General features: G+C 41.8%; 1 protein-coding gene across 13 annotated transcripts in view; it reads left to right on the forward strand.

The window, feature by feature from the left end:
- The window catches only part of LOC118510777 (ankyrin repeat domain-containing protein 29), a 253,927-nt gene that overhangs the window by 211,785 nt on the left and 23,330 nt on the right, over positions 1–18,812 (forward strand). For all 13 annotated transcript variants that reach the window (XM_036053055.1, XM_036053046.1, XM_036053047.1 and 10 more), the window contains 3 exons: positions 2,257–2,355; positions 3,678–3,776; positions 5,378–5,476. In XM_036053055.1, coding sequence (XP_035908948.1) covers positions 2,257–2,355; positions 3,678–3,776; positions 5,378–5,476 — 297 coding nt within the window. The remainder of the gene's footprint in view (positions 1–2,256; positions 2,356–3,677; positions 3,777–5,377; positions 5,477–18,812) is intronic.

The following is an 18,812-nucleotide window of genomic DNA, read 5'->3' on the forward strand; positions in this document are numbered from 1 at the left end:
TTGTGAATCCCTCAACCATCCCGTGACACAATTTCGTACGTCAGTGTATGCGGACACCCGCCAACAGCAAACGGATCGTGGAAAAAGAAGCTGCTTCAATCGTGGAAAACCCCCGAAAAAAATAACCCTCCAGGCAAGCTCTTATCCTGCTCGAGTACACCGACCAGGGAGAAATATGATGCACGATCGCCTGAGAAAAAAAAAATCGCCTCAACCAACCATCCAGCGAGGACTAGGACGGACTTGAGCTGTAAGGACGTTGATTATGAGTGGCACGCCCGGAGTCATCGTCGTCACCATCGTCACCGTTGGCGCACTGGTGAGGACACTTGAGTTATTATTGCGATTTTTGGGCCACCACCTCGAGGCAAAGCAACAACAACAACAAAAAAAAACATCCCACTCAGTGTTCGGTGTGTGTCCACTTGCAATCCGGGCAAGACCTCATGACGTGCCACAACTTAGCTAGACCTACTCGCCTTATCGTCACTGCCGAACATTGGCACACATTTGCGAGGTGCATAGAGTATCCGGGAGGTTTTTCGTTTCTTCTTCCCCTAAAACACACACACAAGAGCACGAGAGCTGATTACATTTTTAAATGCTTAAAAATGCACGAGCGATTTCGGCCTCTCAGAAGAAGAGGCCTCTGTGCGGATGGTAGTGTCTTGAGTGTGAGTGTGAACCAAGCGCAAGGTGACCGAGTGTCGTCATTAAATCGAGTACTGCCTCTGGGGAAAGGGTGAACGAAAGGGGTACGGAAAGGGTTGTGGCGTGGTAAGCAACCGATTTGCAGTCAACCAAGGTGGACATAATTTCATTTACCAACCTTCCCATTTCGGCTGGGTGGTCTGCGTGAAAATTTTTCCCTCCTCACCCAGGATGTTTTCCGGTCGGTTTTCCCGATTTTTGGTACTCGCCGCGCAGAGCTTTTATCATCAAGGCGCCGGGAATGGAGGTTTATTTATAAGTGTGAACGGAAATTGAAAACGCCATAATAAATAGTGTGCTACTTTTGGGTAAAAAGGTGGGGTTAGGGGGGTGGTTGAGGGGTGTGGTAGTGTGAGAAGAGAGGGAAATTTTTATGTCGCTCGTAACATGTTTGGAACTCAGCTCGGTGCTACTGTTCGGTTGTATTATGCTCCAGGGTTCGTCAAAGCTTTCGACAGAAGCTGCCTAAAGCTGACTGAAGGACATGACTGTAAAGAACCCTTTCTTCCTTAAGAACAGGAGACTAAATTATGACAATAAAACAAAATAAATAGATACGTGAAAATCTTAAATGTAAGCTTAATTTTTCAAAAACTATAACAAGCCCCAAAACACTATCAATCAATTTAAGAACAAATCGAAAACACTACAAGTGATAAAATTGTGATTAATAGAATAAAAATAATAACGCTAAAGTAGATTACAAAGCCCCAGTCATATCACTAAGACAAATTAAAAAAAAATTAATAAAAAAATGTATAAATTAAATAAAACCAATCAATTGAGCAAACAACTTAAAACAACATAAATGAACATAAAATAAATACAAAACAACATAAAATAATAAAAACATATAAGACAGAATAATAATAAAAAAAATAAAAAAGATAAAAAAGTAAATAAATAAGCATATAAAAATAAAAATAAAACTACAAGAGCAATGAATAAATAAACAACAACAACACATAAATAAAATTTAATAAAATAACCATAAACTGTAAAACCTTTGTGCTTGATGCAAATAAAATCTGGAAAAGCAAAGAAGAGGAAAAACAAGAATAAATGAAATATTCCAAAGCATTGGAAAACAATGGAACAATTGAATGAAGTACATTGCGTTGAATAAAAGAAAAACAACAATTGTCAAAAAGTGGGTATAATAGAAAAAAAGAAAATAGCAATGAAAAAACTGATCGTTTTAATCATAATAACTAAAACACAAAAAAGTGCAATTTAAATGAATGTTAAAACAGAAACAGAAAAACAGAAATTGAATATATTATAAAAATGGTTCAAGTTACACTGAAATGTTCAATTAAATCCTCCACACCAACGTGTCGATCCCTGTCGATTCTTTACATCAGCGCAACCTAGTCACAGCGGCATCTTGCCCACCGGGCGGCTGCTGGCACATTTTCCTGGTGTAATAATTTCCACTTTTACTATTTCTCATCTTGGGGCGCTACGACATTCCATCGGTTTGTTAATTTTTGCTCTATGCCTTACCACCGCTTTTCTTCTTTCTCGCCCCGTTTCCACTGGCAGGACTATACCACACCGCTCATCCTGGCTGCTGCCGGTGGACATACAGCTTGCGTCATCGAGCTGCTGGAGCAGGGTGCCGATCCGAATGCCCGTCGCGTGGTAAGTGAAACGATTCGCCCCTTTTCCCTCCCCAGCTTTCGGGCGGTTTTTGGAACGTGATACAAATTATAATATTCGTTAGCATTCAGCGTGAATCATCCCGGGTGGGTAGTATCAATGGAAGAAATGGATCCAACTACTTACATGGATTTTTTTTTCGTGGGCTTGAAAAATGTAATGGAAAATTCTTCAACTTCAGTGGCATGGTTTTCGGGGGGTTTTTTGTTGTTGCCTTTTTGCTTGCCTAGCGCCTATCGCCGAGAGTGCGAAATTTGGATTCACATTTTGCGAAACTCCGGATATCGAGCATGTCCAGTCGGTGTTGAGTCTTCCTTCCGGTGGTGTTTTCATCCATTCCAGCTGGTTAATTCCAGCCAGGAAACGAACGAGAAGCCGGTTGCAGGTTTTGCATTTTTGGTGAGCTACTTTATGCTGAAATGGGAAGTTGTATTTCCCCGTGCAGGATACAAACTAATGTACGGGCGAGTGAAATATCGTTGGCTTCGTTGGGTGAAAACTATTTCGGAATTATTTTACAGAGAATCGACCGGACGCGTTGGATGGAAGGAAATCGATGATGTGCGGGAGAGATAAAGCTTTGACACATTCACACACACACACCCTCAGATATGATATCTGATGATGGGTTTCCTTTTGGCACTTAAACCCCATAATCATCTCTCGCCTGTGTAATGTCGTGTTTGGTCGGAAAAGTTGAAACATTATTGCGAAATATTACAAGCTCTCACAGAGACACATCTCGTCAAAATTGCTAATATGTAAAGCACATCAAGCTCATAACATTCGGACGACTCGCAGTCAAGAGCAAACTAGTGTTCTGGCACACAGAAGAGTGTCCCATCAGGCAAGTAGTTTTCGAACCATATCGAGCATATAAGGGCACGGATGCCGCCGAGTTATGAGTTACCATGGGAAAAATGAATTTTTACATTAAAACCCAACCGAGCGTCATGGGGCAGATGTGTCCCCAGATGAAGGATCCCCGGGATTTTACCCGTGATAAACAAACCGTGTAACTTGCTGCTGTTGTGACGGACCAACGATCCCTAACGCCCTGACAGGCGCTGAGAAGCGGGTCGCCATAGTTACCGCACTATAAATTGGAACACTGTTGTTTGCATCATCTGTACATGGGATGTATAGCTTTTTTTCTTCCATCGGTGTCCGGTTTTAGTGATCCGAAAGGAAGATGTAGGGAGTATTTTTTTTTTTTTTTTGCTGGGGAAACGTTTGGGACACCGTTTGGGACACCGGGCATTTTCCACTGCTGCATACCTAACACACTCACTTACGATTCGCAGACCGGTACGACGGCGCTATTCTTCGCTGCACAGGGTGGCTTCGTCGATGTTGCTAGGATACTGCTCAAGGCGGGAGCACCGGTCGACTGTTCGTCCGTGGTAAGTAAAACCCCTCCGCTCTTTGCCGGTCGTGGTGGTGGTGGGTTATGACGAGTTTATTAATTTTTATACACAAATGCACCTCTGTACTCTGCACCGTCGTATCGACCGGTATCCGGTAGGGTTAGCACAGGAACAGGCGTAAGGGATGGGACTAAATTCAATCTGCTAGTGTACAGCAGCAGTAGAATATGTTTTGTAGCAATAAACGGGTATTGTTAAGTGATGGACGTGTAATATAACACTCTGTATGCATGTTAGAATAGAGAAAAAAATTGGGAAATGTTGAAATGTTGATTTTTTATTAAATTTCAATTTTTTGTATGGTGGGACAATATTGATATAGTCGATTATGAGCCCGTTTAATAATTTTGGCTGTCTATAACGATTTCTTCTCAATATTTTTTTTATTTATTTGGTTTGCTAATTAATTGAAACACTTTCCAACACATTATATGTTATAAAAAAGAAACAAAATTTTTTACTAAAAAATTAGGCGATTGTTAAATTTGCAAAAGATAAACGCCTTTTAAATCAAATGCACAAAACAAAGATATGCAAAGAAAGATGCAAGAACGTCAAAGAAGATACAAAATTTAAAATAAACAAAAAATAGTTAAGCTTTGTCGAAAAGAATTTTAAATTCTTAACAAAAAAAAATTCTTTGTTCATCATTAAATATAATTTTTCTTCAACTTGGTGGGACAAGATTAAAATAGTTTATTTTGAGTCGGTCTCATAGCTCATAATTTCTATAAGACATTTTAGCCGGAAAAATAATCCTTTTTATTGTAACCATTTACTTTTTTAATATTTTGAGAAGTGTTTTAATCAATTTTATTAAATACCTTTAGATGCCATTTTAAAATCAAATGGTGGGACACGTTAAAAGTCGTGTATTGTGAGCCAGTCTTAATCTGTAGTTTCTTGCTTGATCGATGATTTACTTAAACAAATGTCAGTTGTTTAAATTGAATTGTCATTAATATTTTTAAATCTACTGTCATCTGGAGCAGTAGGTGGGACATTATTAAAATTGTTTATTATGAGCCACCAGAACAGCTTTCTACCTTTATGTGACGTTATCATGCAAAATGTTTCACTGTCATTTTTTCGACTTTTCAATCACATCATAACCTGGTCCCCACACTTCATAGGATATCAAATAAATTAAAACCATTGTAAAAAGAAAACTATCACAGTAAATTAAAAGTGCAAAGCATGAGTAGCACCTCAATATTATAAAAGCAGCACAAAAAAACCAGCACGTTATGCAAAGAATGCGCTTTTCACCATTAACTACCACCTCGTGTGATCTCCTCCCGATGGAAAACTGATCGTCAAACCCGGAAGAAGCAAGAAAAAAGGATGAGCGTGTATTTTTCCTTTACTTTAATTAAATCTTTCATTGTTGTTTTTCTGTTACTTTTTTCTTTCCTTTCCTTCGGTTCTTTTGTTTGGTCTGTGTCACCTCGTTTGAAACTGTCCACTACAAAATGCACACACCCACAGAGGGTGAATTTCTTTTATGATGAAGCTCCTCCTCCCGGTGGATGATGTTATTTAATGTATTTCTCTTTCTTTTCGGCTTGCCATCACAGGACGGCGGTACGCCACTGTTCGTTGCCTGCCAGGGTGGCCACGAAGCCATGGTGAGCGAGCTGTTAAGCCACGGTGCCAACGTGCACGCCTGCATGAAGGTGAGTTCGGTTCGGTAATTAGTTTTCATTATTTCACCTCGGATTACTTCCACCAAGCTGTCAGAGGCGAAGACGCGATGTTGTTTGGTGTGGTCGCTGCCCGAGTCTCCGCACCAGCTTCCGTATAATAACTTTCAGCCTCCAGGATCTCTGAGCTATTGCGTGGTGGTCGTCTGGGAGATTTTATGTTTTTTTTCCTGCTCTGCTTCACTAAACCTGGAGAGCAAAATTTCATTGCCGTTTGGAAAATGTATCGCGCTGGAAATTCTTCCTCCTCCTCCTTTCGGCGATCGAATCCTTGCTGCGGGCTTGATGCTTCGGGACTGCAGCAGGCAAATGGTAGTGACGGTAAATTCAATCAAGGATTTTCTCGTCAAAAAAGTGCCGCCGTACACTGCCGGGGTTTTCTAGCCCACGATTCCGTCGGAAAAGTCGGGCAAAAGGGTGGTTTGACGATGGCATCATGATTGGTGTTTAATTTACTCCTTTTTTCGGTACGCTCTGTCCTGGTGCGATGATGAGTTGGAGAGGGATTTGAGAAGACGGAAGCAAGGGACGATCATAAAAACCGATGTTCAACGTCTTAAGTTGATGGAGTTTGCTTCCGAAGTGGAGGATATGAGTTTCGCTCCCCTCACCCTACGGATACGGCCGCCGGCAACCGAGAGCCAACCATTTAAGTATTGGTTTTGATGAAGATTTCTACCCGCCAGACGAGATAACCACAGCTACGAGAGCGAGTAGCAGCGCCCCATAGCCCTAAGAAAACGTCGGCAAAGTTTTGATAACGATGTCGAAGATTATGTATCAGCTCTCGATGCGCGTTCATGTCGAACATGGCACCGAAGAATCGAACGTTCGATCGCTCGGTTGGGCTGTGTCGAAGGTATGGGACTTTCGTCCCAAAGCGCTGCTTCAACGTTTCCTTCTTCCGCCAAACGGTTCCAGCTGCCTGGAGTGTATTAAAAATTAACGTTCTACTTCATTAAAGTCCTCCTAATGGGCAAAAATTGCTTTTGCACATCGTGTACACTCCGCCAAACCTCGCTCACTCGCCTCATTATGCTTATCTCACGCCTTCACGCGCTTTATGCCCGTGCTCCTCCACGGATCGAACCCGGAACGAAGACATACGGCCCGAACTTTCCGATTAAGAACTTCCAGCCCGGGGAAAGGAGGCGCACGTTCGGTTGAGATGGGGACTGATTAAATTGAAGAAAAAGTGAAGCAAAATAAAATATGCTACCCATAATTTTGAGTTGCAAACGACGTTTCGCCGAGGATGATGATGATGATGTGCGGGAATGATGAGAGCGAGGATGACGATTTGCACCAGTTGCAGTGGAGTACCGATTCCTTGGGAAGTGACGCATGTGGCCACTTCCGCTAAACACTTTCTCCCGGTTGGCCCGGTTGGACCGGGTTTTCCATCCAACCATAAATTAATCATCGGTAAGCGAATGTCTTGCCGGAGCAACCTCTTGGTGGGAGGAGTAATTAACATGTCACGAATTCCTCGGTGGAGGTGAGGTGTCTCGCTGGATCGAGGGTAGCATTACAAGCAGGATTACAACATGGCAGCGGTTCGGTGCTTTTGAAAGGAAAAATGGTCCATTTTTGATAAATGAGCCATACGGTAAAGTTCTCCCGGGTGCGCGCGTCGGGTAGGGTAGTTTTTTTGCGGCTGATTGCAAATCTGGTTTACAAAGAAATAGAGATTGTAGCGTTGCTTGTTAAGGGAAGGTTTCTTGCGAGAGGGGGATTGAAAAAGGGAAGAGTTTCTGAAGATGAAGTTTGGCATCTTTTCCTGGAGATTATATCAGAGTTTAAAATTTTGACTATTTATTGTGAAATCTGCGAGTTTAATATTTTTTATCTGAAGAGTGAGACGCTTCGTAGGTCTCCAAATAGTGCTTTGATGCAGATACTTTATATTAGCTTTGTAAGTGTATATGGGTACAATTAGAGTCCAATATCTTTACATTTGAGATTATTTGTGCTCCAGAGAAAAATTAGTTGAAACTCATATGTGAGTGCTAAGATTCTTCAATAAGCTTCAATAAACGGCTTCAGATGAACGGAACAGGTCCCTTAAGCCATTCGTTGGGAACTTTAAAGAAGTCTCAAACAACTGGGCCACTGGGCTCACATGTGAGTGCTAAAATTCTTCAATACAATGGCTTCTGATGAACGGAACAGGTCCCTAAAGCCATTCGTTTCGAACTCTTTAGAAGTCTCAAACAAGTGGGCCATTGGACTATCATAAATGAAGTGAAATTTTTGTTTGATATACCAAGAAGTACTTTGAAGTTTGTGATCCTACTTGTCCTGCCAACACTGACTATCTTAACTTAAATTACTCGTAGCTGGACAGCTACTCCACTATGCCCCCGGGCTCACCAGGATTCTGGCTGACTCATCAATGAAAATAACGCTATTTTTAAATATTTGTAATACTCTGAACTGCTCTGCTGTTCCAGCTATTGCGGAGAGTAACCTCAGGATGGGTTGGACACCAAAATTATGATCTATTTTATTGCACAGTTTTCTTACGGAAAGCCATGCAACTCAACGAATGTTTTAGACTATAGTATCCTTATCATTTTTATCAGAACTTCTAGCTTTCTTTTACTTGGTTTTAGTCATAGCTGGATAGTAAGTCTTGCGTACTGGGAGGGTGGTCTTAATTGGATTTGAGCCTCGGTCCTGCCTTGTCAAGACCGGCGCCGCTATCGTCTCGGCCACTAGACCGTCCTTCCGTCCCTCTGTATCTGAACAACTATGCTATGCTGAGGAATTCCGATTAAAGCTTGAAATCGTCATCACAATCGGTCTAAATTGTTCCTCTATGTTTTCTAATCTATTAAATTTTATAAATAATTATACTCCCGGACCAGCAGCCTGTGACAAGAAGCTACAGCGACATAGAGTTAGATAGAGATGGAGCAAGAAAGAAAAACAGAGAGAGAGAAAAGAAAGAGCAAGACATAGATCCTTCAGTAAACAGTAAACATGAGCCTTACTATGTCATGAGAATGATACCAGACAACCTTGTTCATATCCTTCTATTATGACATCCAAAGCTTTATTTTCGTACTTTTAATGGTTGTGATACATTTTTATCTTCTCTTGTTAGATTTAAACCAACAAAAATATACATAATTGTCTTTTAATTAATTCTACCACTCCGAATTCGAATATAGTACAAACAAACAAACACAGGACGATATTCCATTCCATCCAGTTGGTTCTGACCGGTAATGATAGAGTCATCAGGAAGACAAACGCAATGATCTGAAACACTTTATAGCTCAATTCAAACAGCAGCGCCAATTACTGCCATCGCATAATCGCTCGCCGCATCTATCGAACAGATTAAATATTTTCTTCCCGTAATAATGTCATACAAATGAAAACGTTTTATAGCGACTGAAGCAAATCACAGAGTGAGTCACGTTCATGGGCAAACCGTTCGATTCGACTCGCTCTACACATTGATTGAAACATCATAAAATGCATTTATTGTATGGTGAGCGCGACTGCCAAATCTCTTCCCCCGTTGGCAAGCACACACCTCGAAGGGTGTAAAAATTCTAAGAATGATAAATTCCGGACATCCACAATTGAGCATTAAAAGTCCCGAAAAGTACATAACCGTTAACGACGTTTGGTGCAGCCCGAGAACGGCGAACAAATGAGAGCGTTCTGTGTTCACAAATCATAAAATTTTCCACCACAATCATCCAAACGGTGCGAATAGTTTACCTTTTTCCTTGTTTCCCCGGGCTCATTTTATTTTTTGGCCACTCGGCTCTTTCCTGCCTGCCGTAATCGAAAAGATCAGCTCTCGCCCTTAACTCGTTAGAGCGTTACGATAGTTTGCCTGCATTTCCCTTTTTGGGCCAAAAACCGACGGTCGGTCCGTCCGTCCATCCCTGCCGAGATCGGGCAAGGGAACGGGCCGTTTCTTAGCAACGATGTTTATGAGTTTATTACATGATTAAGACGCGCGTACCATCATCATCACCGCCGCTACCACGCCGAAGGGGTAGCCAACCATCATCAGCCGGAGATGCTGCACGATTCGCTCCTGCCCTCGGTTTTTAAGGTTTTTTGGCCATTGCCGTTTGCCGCAGGCATCCGGAGGCATCATTTGCGTTGCTTGCGTTCTTGTGTTCCAGCGCTTCACCCTCGGTTAAAACTCGTGAACATTGTAATCAACGATGACTTTTGAACGACGGCCACAACACAAGCGAAATACCCGGTCCCGGCTTGTGTGTGTGTGCGTGTTGAGCTGCTGCTGCACTATTCGAAGTACTCAAAAACTCGGTGTTCTAGGCAACGGCCGGATCGCAAGGGGGGAAAAATCGGATTGGATTTCATTTCCGATGGCCGCCGGTTGCTTGCGGTATGATACGCGCAGGGGGCATGCAGATGGCACGAGGGCACGGGGATGAGCTGAAATTAGTTTGCCGGCCGACTGATGTCCCGACCGGTGAAGCAGGGTGTCCGAAGGGAGCGAAATAATTCCATCCCAATTTCCAGGCCTCGTTTCCAGAGTTCTCGGAGACGCAATCCGATCCGCAAAATGGGATAAAAAAAACCGGGAAAGAGCACGGTGGCCGACTCCAAACGACGGCCGTCGCATGCACCTTATACAATTCTAATGAAACGAAGATAAATGATGCATGTGGACAATTTAGATTTTAATGGAAATTTTGCTTAATAGAACGTAAAAAACTGAACCGGTGGGAGGAGATCACTTAAAAATGCGTCAGGATATTGGGTAAAGGATGCGGCCCTTGCTCGGTGCGGCTCGCTGAAACCTCCGGTTGGATCCGGTTTTTCTGTTCGTTAAGTGACACATTTTCTTCGTCCAGGAAAACCTGGCTTGGACGGTGTCACACGTGCACTCTCTCGGTAACGCTCCCACTTAGCATGAGTGGGACACAGGTGCGGATGATAATTTATGTCCGGGAAATGAATGGAACGATTTCAAGGAAGCAGTCTATATTTGGTGACTATTTTCCGTTACTTGAAGCTTAACTTATTCCAGTAAATGTCATTTAGGAAGGCTCCTTACTGGTGAGCGTATCATTAAAAGCTTAAGTATTTTACGGATAGTTGTTATGCAAACTTTTATCATAAGGATTCTATATAATCTCTACATGGGGGATGAGTCCTTACAGGCAATGCAGTCCTTCAATAAAAAATATTCAAAATGAGAGAAAATCCAGAGAGAAATAAAAAAGAAATATGAGAGAAATCAGAGAGAATTGAGGGATAAATGAGAGCGAAATGAGAGATAAATTAGAGAGAAATGAGAGAGAAATGAGAGAGAATCGAGAGAGGAATGAGAGAGAAATGAGCGAAAAATAAGAGAGAAAAGAGAAAGATATAAGAGAGAAAAGAGAGAAAATGAGAAATGAAGATATAAGAGCGAAATGAGAGAGAAATGAGAGAGAAACAAGGGAGAAACTATAAAAAAATTAGAGAAAATCGAGAGGGATTCGAGAGGGAATTGATTAAGAAATGAGACAGAATCGACAGAGAATCGAAAGAGAAACGAAAGAGAAATGAAAAAATCGAAAAAGAAATGAGAAAGAAATGAGAGAGAAGTGAGAGGGAATCGTGAGAGAATTTAGAGAGAAATGAGAGAAATGAAAGAGAATCGAGAGAAAAATGAGAGAGAAAAAAGAGAGAAAGGAGAGAGAGAAATGAAAGAGAAATGAAAGTGAAATGAGAGAGAAAAGAGAGAGAAAAGAGAGAGAAATGACAGAGAAATGACAGAGAAATGAGAGAGAAATGAGAGAGAAATGAAAGAGAAATGAAAGAGAAATGAGAGAGAAATGAGAGAGAATGAGAGAGAAATGAGAGAGACAGAAATGAGAGAGAGAGAGAAATAAGAGAGTAATGAGAGAAATGAGAGAGCGAGAAATGAGAGAGAGAGAGCAATGAGAGAGAGAAATGAGAGAGAGAGAGAAATGAGAGAGAGAGAAATGAGAGAGAGAAATGAGAGAGAGAGAAGTGAGAGAGAGAGAAATGAGAGAGAGATAAGTGAGAGAGAGAGAGAGCAAAGAGAGAGAGAAATGAGAGAGAGAGAGAAATGAGAGAGAGAGAAATGAGAGAGAGAGAAATGAGAGAGAGAGAAATGAGAGAGAGAGAGAGCAATGAGAGAGAGAAATGAGAGAAATGAGAGAGAGAAATGAGAGAAATGAGAGAGAGAGAGAGAAATGAGAGAGAGAGAGAGAAATGAGAGAGAGAGAGAGAAATGAGAGAGAGAGAGAGAGAAATGAGAGAGAGAGAGAAATGCTCTCTCTATAAATTTCACACTGCCCCTAACGGCAAAACGAGCATTTTATTGAACAAAAAAAAGTTACGAGTTGGTTCGTTTTGCTTTGATTTTCGGCAGTCCAATTGGCTCCGCGCTGGTCGATGCACCTTTTCAAATCGTTGATATGTTCAAAATATTAAATTTTTGTACCTGGTTTGTGGTATAGATAGAATTGCAAAAGAGAGAGAAAGATAGAGAGTGAGAGCGAGAGAGAGAGAGAGAGTCAATGACGAAATGAGCGAGAACCGAGAGAGAAAAAAGATGGAAATGAGAGAGAATCTAGTAAGATATGAGAAAGAAATGTGGCATAGCGGCAAGAAAAAAGAAAAAGAATCGAAAAATAATCGAGAGAGAAATGAAAAAAAAGTCCAGAGAAAAATAAGAGAGAAAAAAAGGAAAATGAATTCGAAATGAGAGACAAATGAGAGAGAAACGAGGGAGAAACTACAGAAAAATGAGAGAGAATCGAGAGAGATCCGAGAGGGAATCGATTTAGAAATGAGAAAGAATCGAGAGAGAATCGAGAGAGATACGAAAGAGAAATGAAAAAATTGAGAGAGAAAGTAGAGGGAGAGAGAAAGATGAGAGAGAGAAATGAAAGAGAAGTGAGAGAGAATCGAGAGAGAAGTATAAGAGAAATGAAAGAGAAATGAGAGATAATCGAGAGAGAAACGAAAGAGAAATGAGAAAAATCGAGAGAGAAATGAGCGAGAAGTGAGAGCGAATCGTGATAGAATTTAGAGAGAAATGAAAGAGAATCGAGAGAAAAATGAGAGAGAAATGAGAGAGAAAGGAGAGATAAATGAAAGAGAAATGAGAGAGAAATGAGAGAGAAAAGAGAGAGAAATGACAGAGAAATGAGAGAGAATAGGGAGAGAAATGAGAGATAAATAAGCGAAAAATAAGAGAGAAACGAAAGAGAAAAGAGAGAGAGAACTGAGAGGGAATCGAGAGGGAATCGAAAGAAAAATGAGAGAGAAATGAGCGAGAAATGAGAGAGAAAAGAGAAAGATATAAGAGCGAAATGAGAGAGAATGAGAAATGAAGATATAAGAGCGAAATGAGAGACAAATGAGAGAGAAACGAGGCAGAAACTACAGAAAAATGAGAGAGAATCGAGAGAGATCCGAGAGGAAATTGATTAAGAAATGAGAAAGAATCGACAGAGATTCGAGAGAGAAACGAAAGAAGAATTAGAAAAATCGAGAGAGAAATGAGAGAGAAATGAGAAAGAAATGAGAAAGAAATGAGAGAGAAATGAAAGCGAAATGAGAGAGATAAATGAGAGAGAAATGAGAAAGAGATAAATGAGAGAGAGAGAAATGAGAAAGAGAGAAATGAGAGCGAGAGAGCAATGAGAGAGAGAAATGAGAGAGAAAGAGAAATGAGAGACAGAGAAATGAGAGAGAGAGAGCAATGAGAGAGAGAAATGAGAGAGAGAGAGAAATGAGAGAGAGAGAGAAATGAGAGAGAGAGAAGAGAGAGAGAGAGAAATGAGAGAGAGAGAAATGAGAGAGAGAGAAATGAGAGAGAGAGAGAAGTGAGAGAGAGAAATGAGAGAGAGAGAGCAATGAGAGAGAGAAATGAGAGAGAGAGAAATAAGAGAGAGAGAAATAAGAGAGAGAGAGCAATGAGAGAGAGAAATGAGAGAGAGAGAAATGAGAGAGAGAGAGAGAGAAATGAGAGAGAGAGAAATGAGAGAGAGAGAAGTGAGAGAGAGAGAAATGAGAGAGAGAGAGAGCTATGAGAAAGAGAAATGAGAGAGAGAGAGAAATGAGAGAGAGAGAGAAATGAGAGAGAGAGAGAAATGAGAGAGAGAGAGAAATGAGAGAGAGAGAGAAATGAGAGAGAGAGAGAAATGAGAGAGAGAGAGAAATGAGAGAGAGAGAAATGAGAGAGAGAGAAGTGAGAGAGAGAGAGAGAGAAATGAGAGAGAGAGAGAGAAATGAGAGAGAGAGAGAGAAATGAGAGAGAGAGAAATGAGAGAGAGAGAAATGAGAGAGAGAGAGAGAAATGAGAGAGAGAGAAGTGAGAGAGAGAGAGAGAGCAATAAGAGAGAGAGATGAGAGAAAAATGAGAAAGAGAGAAATGAGAGAGAGAGAAAAGAGAGAGAATTAGGAGACAAAAGAGAGAGAAAAGAGAGAGAGAGAGAGAAATGAGAGAGAGAGAAGTGAGAGAGAGAGAAAAGAGAGAGAATTAGGAGAGAGAGAGAGAAATGAGAGAGAGATATGAGAGAGAAATGAGAGAGAGATAGAAATGAGAGAGAAAGAAATGAGAGAGATATATGAGAAAGAAATGAGAGAGAGAGAGAAATGAGAGAGAAAGAAATGAGAGAGAGAGAAAAGAGAGAGAATTAGGAGAGAGAGAGCAATGAGAGAGAAAGAAATGAGAGAGAGAGAAGTTTTGCTTTGATTTCGGCAGTCCAATTGGCTCCGCGCTGGTCGATGCACCTTTTTAAATCGTTGATATGTTCAAAATTTTAAATTTTTGTACCTGGTTTGTGGTATAGATAGAATTGCAAAAGAGAGAGAAAGATAGAGAGTGAGAGCGAGAGAGAGAGAGAGAGTCAATGAAGAAATGAGCGAGAACCGAGAGAGAAAAAAGATGGAAATGAGAGAGAATCTAGTAAGATATGAGAAAGAAATGTGGCATAGCGGCAAGAAAAAAGAAAAAGAATCGAAAAATAATCGAGAGAGAAATGAAAAAAAGTCCAGAGAGGAATAAGAGAGAAAAAAAGGAAAATGAATTCGAAATGAGAGACAAATGAGAGAGAAACGAGGGAGAAACTACAGAAAAATGAGAGAGAATCGAGAGAGATCCGAGAGGGAATCGATTTAGAAATGAGAAAGAATCGAGAGAGAATCGAGAGAGATACGAAAGAGAAATGAAAAAATTGAGAGAGAAAGTAGAGGGAGAGAGAAAGATGAGAGAGAGAAATGAAAGAGAAGTGAGAGAGAATCGAGAGAGAAGTATAAGAGAAATGAAAGAGAAATGAGAGATAATCGAGAGAGAAACGAAAGAGAAATGAGAAAAATCGAGAGAGAAATGAGCGAGAAGTGAGAGCGAATCGTGATAAAATTTATAAGGAAATGAGAGAGAAAAGAGAGAGAAATGACAGAGAAATGAGAGAGAATAGGGAGAGAAATGAGAGATAAATAAGCGAAAAATAAGAGAGAAACGAAAGAGAAAAGAGAGAGAGAAATGAGAGGGAATCGAGAGGGAATCGAAAGAAAAATGAGAGAGAAATGAGCGAGAAATGAGAGAGAAAAGAGAAAGATATAAGAGCGAAATGAGAGAGAATGAGAAATGAAGATATAAGAGCGAAATGAGAGACAAATGAGAGAGAAACGAGGCAGAAACTACAGAAAAATGAGAGAGAATCGAGAGAGATCCGAGAGGAAATTGATTAAGAAATGAGAAAGAATCGACAGAGATTCGAGAGAGAAACGAAAGAAGAATGAGAAAAATCGAGAGAGAAATGAGAGAGAAATGAGAAAGAAATGAGAAAGAAATGAGAGAGAAATGAAAGCGAAATGAGAGAGATAAATGAGAGATAAATAAAAGCGTAATGAGAGAGATAAATGAGAGAGAAATGAGAAAGAGATAAATGAGAGAGAGAGAAATGAGAAAGAGAGAATGAGAGAGAGAGAGAAATGAGAGAGAGAGAGAAATGAGAGAGAGAGAAATGAGAGAGAGAGAGCAATGAGCGAGAGAGAAATGAGAGAGAGAGAAGAGAGATAGAGAGAGAGAAATGAGAGAGAGAGAGAGAAATGCTCTCTCTATAAATTTCACACTGCCCCTAACGGCAAAACGAGCATTTTATTGAACAAAAAAAAGTTACGAGTTGGTTCGTTTTGCTTTGATTTTCGGCAGTCCAATTGGCTCCGCGCTGGTCGATGCACCTTTTCAAATCGTTGATATGTTCAAAATATTAAATTTTTGTACCTGGTTTGTGGTATAGATAGAATTGCAAAAGAGAGAGAAAGATAGAGAGTGAGAGCGAGAGAGAGAGAGAGTCAATGACGAAATGAGCGAGAACCGAGAGAGAAAAAAATGGAAATGAGAGAGAATCTAGTAAGATATGAGAAAGAAATGTGGCATAGCGGCAAGAAAAAAGAAAAAGAATCGAAAAATAATCGAGAGAGAAATGAAAAAAAAGTCCAGAGAAAAATAAGAGAGAAAAAAAGGAAAATGAATTCGAAATGAGAGACTGTTTACGTTTAGATGTTTTGTTTACGCTTAGACGTCACACCATACTTGACGAAAGCTAGTTTCGTCAAGTTTTTGATAAACGAAATATTTCAAGGATACAGTGAGTAAGGATGAGTGTCGCTCGCGTGGGGGGCACTCAGAAAGTTTATAAATAGGGCAGAAAACACAATTATATCTCTCTTCGAATTTGGAATCTGAACACGACGCTTGGTAAATATTGCAACACACATCGATCCGAAACTCCGCGAATTTCTTCATGGTGCCGTGACCAGGATACATAGCTCGAATTTCTGGTGCTTTCGCGAGTTTGATCGACCCATCGTTCACCGTTTTCTGTGTCGTACCACATTTCGTTTGGATTTTCGTGCACCGTACAGCTGTTTTTGCCGCATCACGCATTACACTGCAGGTCACTCACTCACACGCACATACACACACACACGATTGAACAATGCCCGTACCACCCGTTGTTTTGGCGTCCCGTCGGACAATTTTGTTGGCGTCCCTTACTCGGTACGAGAAATTTTTGGATAGTTTCGTTCACGCACGGGATCAAGTACAAGTGGAGGTTCGCTTAAGAAAATTCGAAACATTATGCAAGGACCTAGAGAGTGTTCAACAAGAATTAGAGGATTCCGCTTCCACGCTGGAAGAAACAACGCAGAATGCTGCATTTCGAGAGAATTTCGAGGATAGATTGATTCGTGTCCAATCTCAACTGCAGGCAAAGCTAGCTCCTACCGCGCACCCGAGCACTGGATCGAACTCACTCAAGGGCATCAAGCTTCCCACCATCGCGCATCATACGTCACAGGGTCACGAACTGAGTCAATCGCGGCGAATAACCTTTCCGCGTCAAACTAGTTTTGGTACCACGTCACATGAAACGCCAAATTGCATTTTATGCAATTCCTCGCATTCATTGCTAAAATGCCCACGATTTGAAGGAATGGAGCCTAAGGATCGCTATCGTTTCGCGATGACCGCGCGTTTATGCACAAATTGCTTACGCGAGAATCATGCGGCTCGTGATTGTCCGGCGCACTACAAATGCCGGTATTGTAATTTGGCACACCACACAAAACTGCACTTCACACCGAATAGCCCTAGTTACACAGCTCCGCCACATCACACACACAACACCGCTAACGATCACACAGCCACCGATAACATACAACGCACATTTGCAGCAGCACTACAGCAAGCACCCGAGCAGGTATTACTCCAAACTGCTTTCGTGAATATTATTGATGATTTCGGAATTGCTCATCCTGCGCGCGCGCTGTTGGACAGCGCATCGCAGTCGAATCTTACTAGCGACCGACTCGCTAAACGGCTAAGTTTGAAGACGAGTAACGTACACGTTACCACGCTAAATTGGATTTTGTCACCACCCAACACCTGGAAAACCGTTGTGGCTAATCGTGTTGCTGAGATCCAGAACTATTCACGTCCTCGTCAGTGGAAACGCATTCCCGGCTCAACAAATCTCGCCGGCCTGGTATCTCGTGGGATGTCAGCAGTGGACATGCTGAAAAGGTCGATATGGACTTGTGGTCCCGAGTGGTTGGGGCTACCTGCTTTTGATTGGCCAATATCGAATTCATTGCTGGCGGCCGAAGCTGATATTGAAATTCGTCGGACACGCACACAACAATCGTCACAAGTTACTTCATCCGCGATCACACCTAAATTCCTGGAAGCAGCTAAACTCACATTATGCATCCTGGCGCAACAAGACGAGTTTTTATCGGAGATCCGGTTGCTGAAAAAGGGAGAAACTATAGGGCGGCGCTCACCTCTACGGCGCTTGAATCCATTCCTCGATGAGGAAGGAATAATGCGAGTGGGTGGCCGATTGAAGCTTGCACAGCTTCCCTACCAGTTCAAACACCCTATCCTACTTCCCAAGAAACATCCGTTTGCTCGTCTCATCGCATACCACTTTCATAAAAAGCTGATGGATGGCGGGGGAAGACTATTACTTTCCCAGATTCGAGAAGAATATTGGCCGCTCGACGGACGGAGATTAGTGGAAGGAGTAGTCCGTAATTGTTTTCGTTGCATACGACAGGATCCCGCCCTAGTGCAACAACAAACCGGCCAACTTCCGTATCAACGCATCACTCCGAGCCGGCCGTTTTTTGTTACTGGAGTGGATTACGCCGGCCCATTTTGTCTTAAGCCGACGTACAAGAGAGCTGCCGCTGCCAAGTGTTATTTGTTTTTGTTCGTTTTTTTTGCAACCAAGGCGGTTCACCTGGAGCTGGTCAGCGATCTCACCACTGCAGGGTTCTTGGCCGCTTTACTTGGCCGCTTTACGCTTGGCCGCGGGCTACCGTCGGATATACACTCCGACAACGTAAACAACTTGAAGGTTCGTCACACGCGCTAAAAGAATTTTTTGAGTTATTTCAGAGTGAGCAACAGCAAAACATCATCGCAACCAACTGCTCTGACATGGGGATTACCTGGCAATTACTCGTGCAACGTTTCTGGAAGCATTGGACCACTGAGTATCTGCAGGAAATGCAGAAGGACAATAAGGTTGCGGTTCGGTGCGAAATCGTTCCCGGCAGACTGGTCATCCTTGTGGACGATTCCCTCCCCATCACCCGCTGGCCACTGGCGCGCATCATTGATGTACACCCTGGAGAGGATCAGCTTACTCGTGTAGTGAAGCTGAAAACGGCAAAGGGATTAGTCACGCGTCCTGTTACGAAAATTTGCGTTTTACCTGTTGCGAAACCGTCCTGTTAGTACCGCGTGTTAGTTATTTTGTTATGACAT

The sequence above is a fragment of the Anopheles stephensi genome, chromosome 3 (assembly GCF_013141755.1).
Source record: "Anopheles stephensi strain Indian chromosome 3, UCI_ANSTEP_V1.0, whole genome shotgun sequence".
In the NCBI taxonomy this organism is placed as follows: domain Eukaryota; kingdom Metazoa; phylum Arthropoda; class Insecta; order Diptera; family Culicidae; genus Anopheles; species Anopheles stephensi.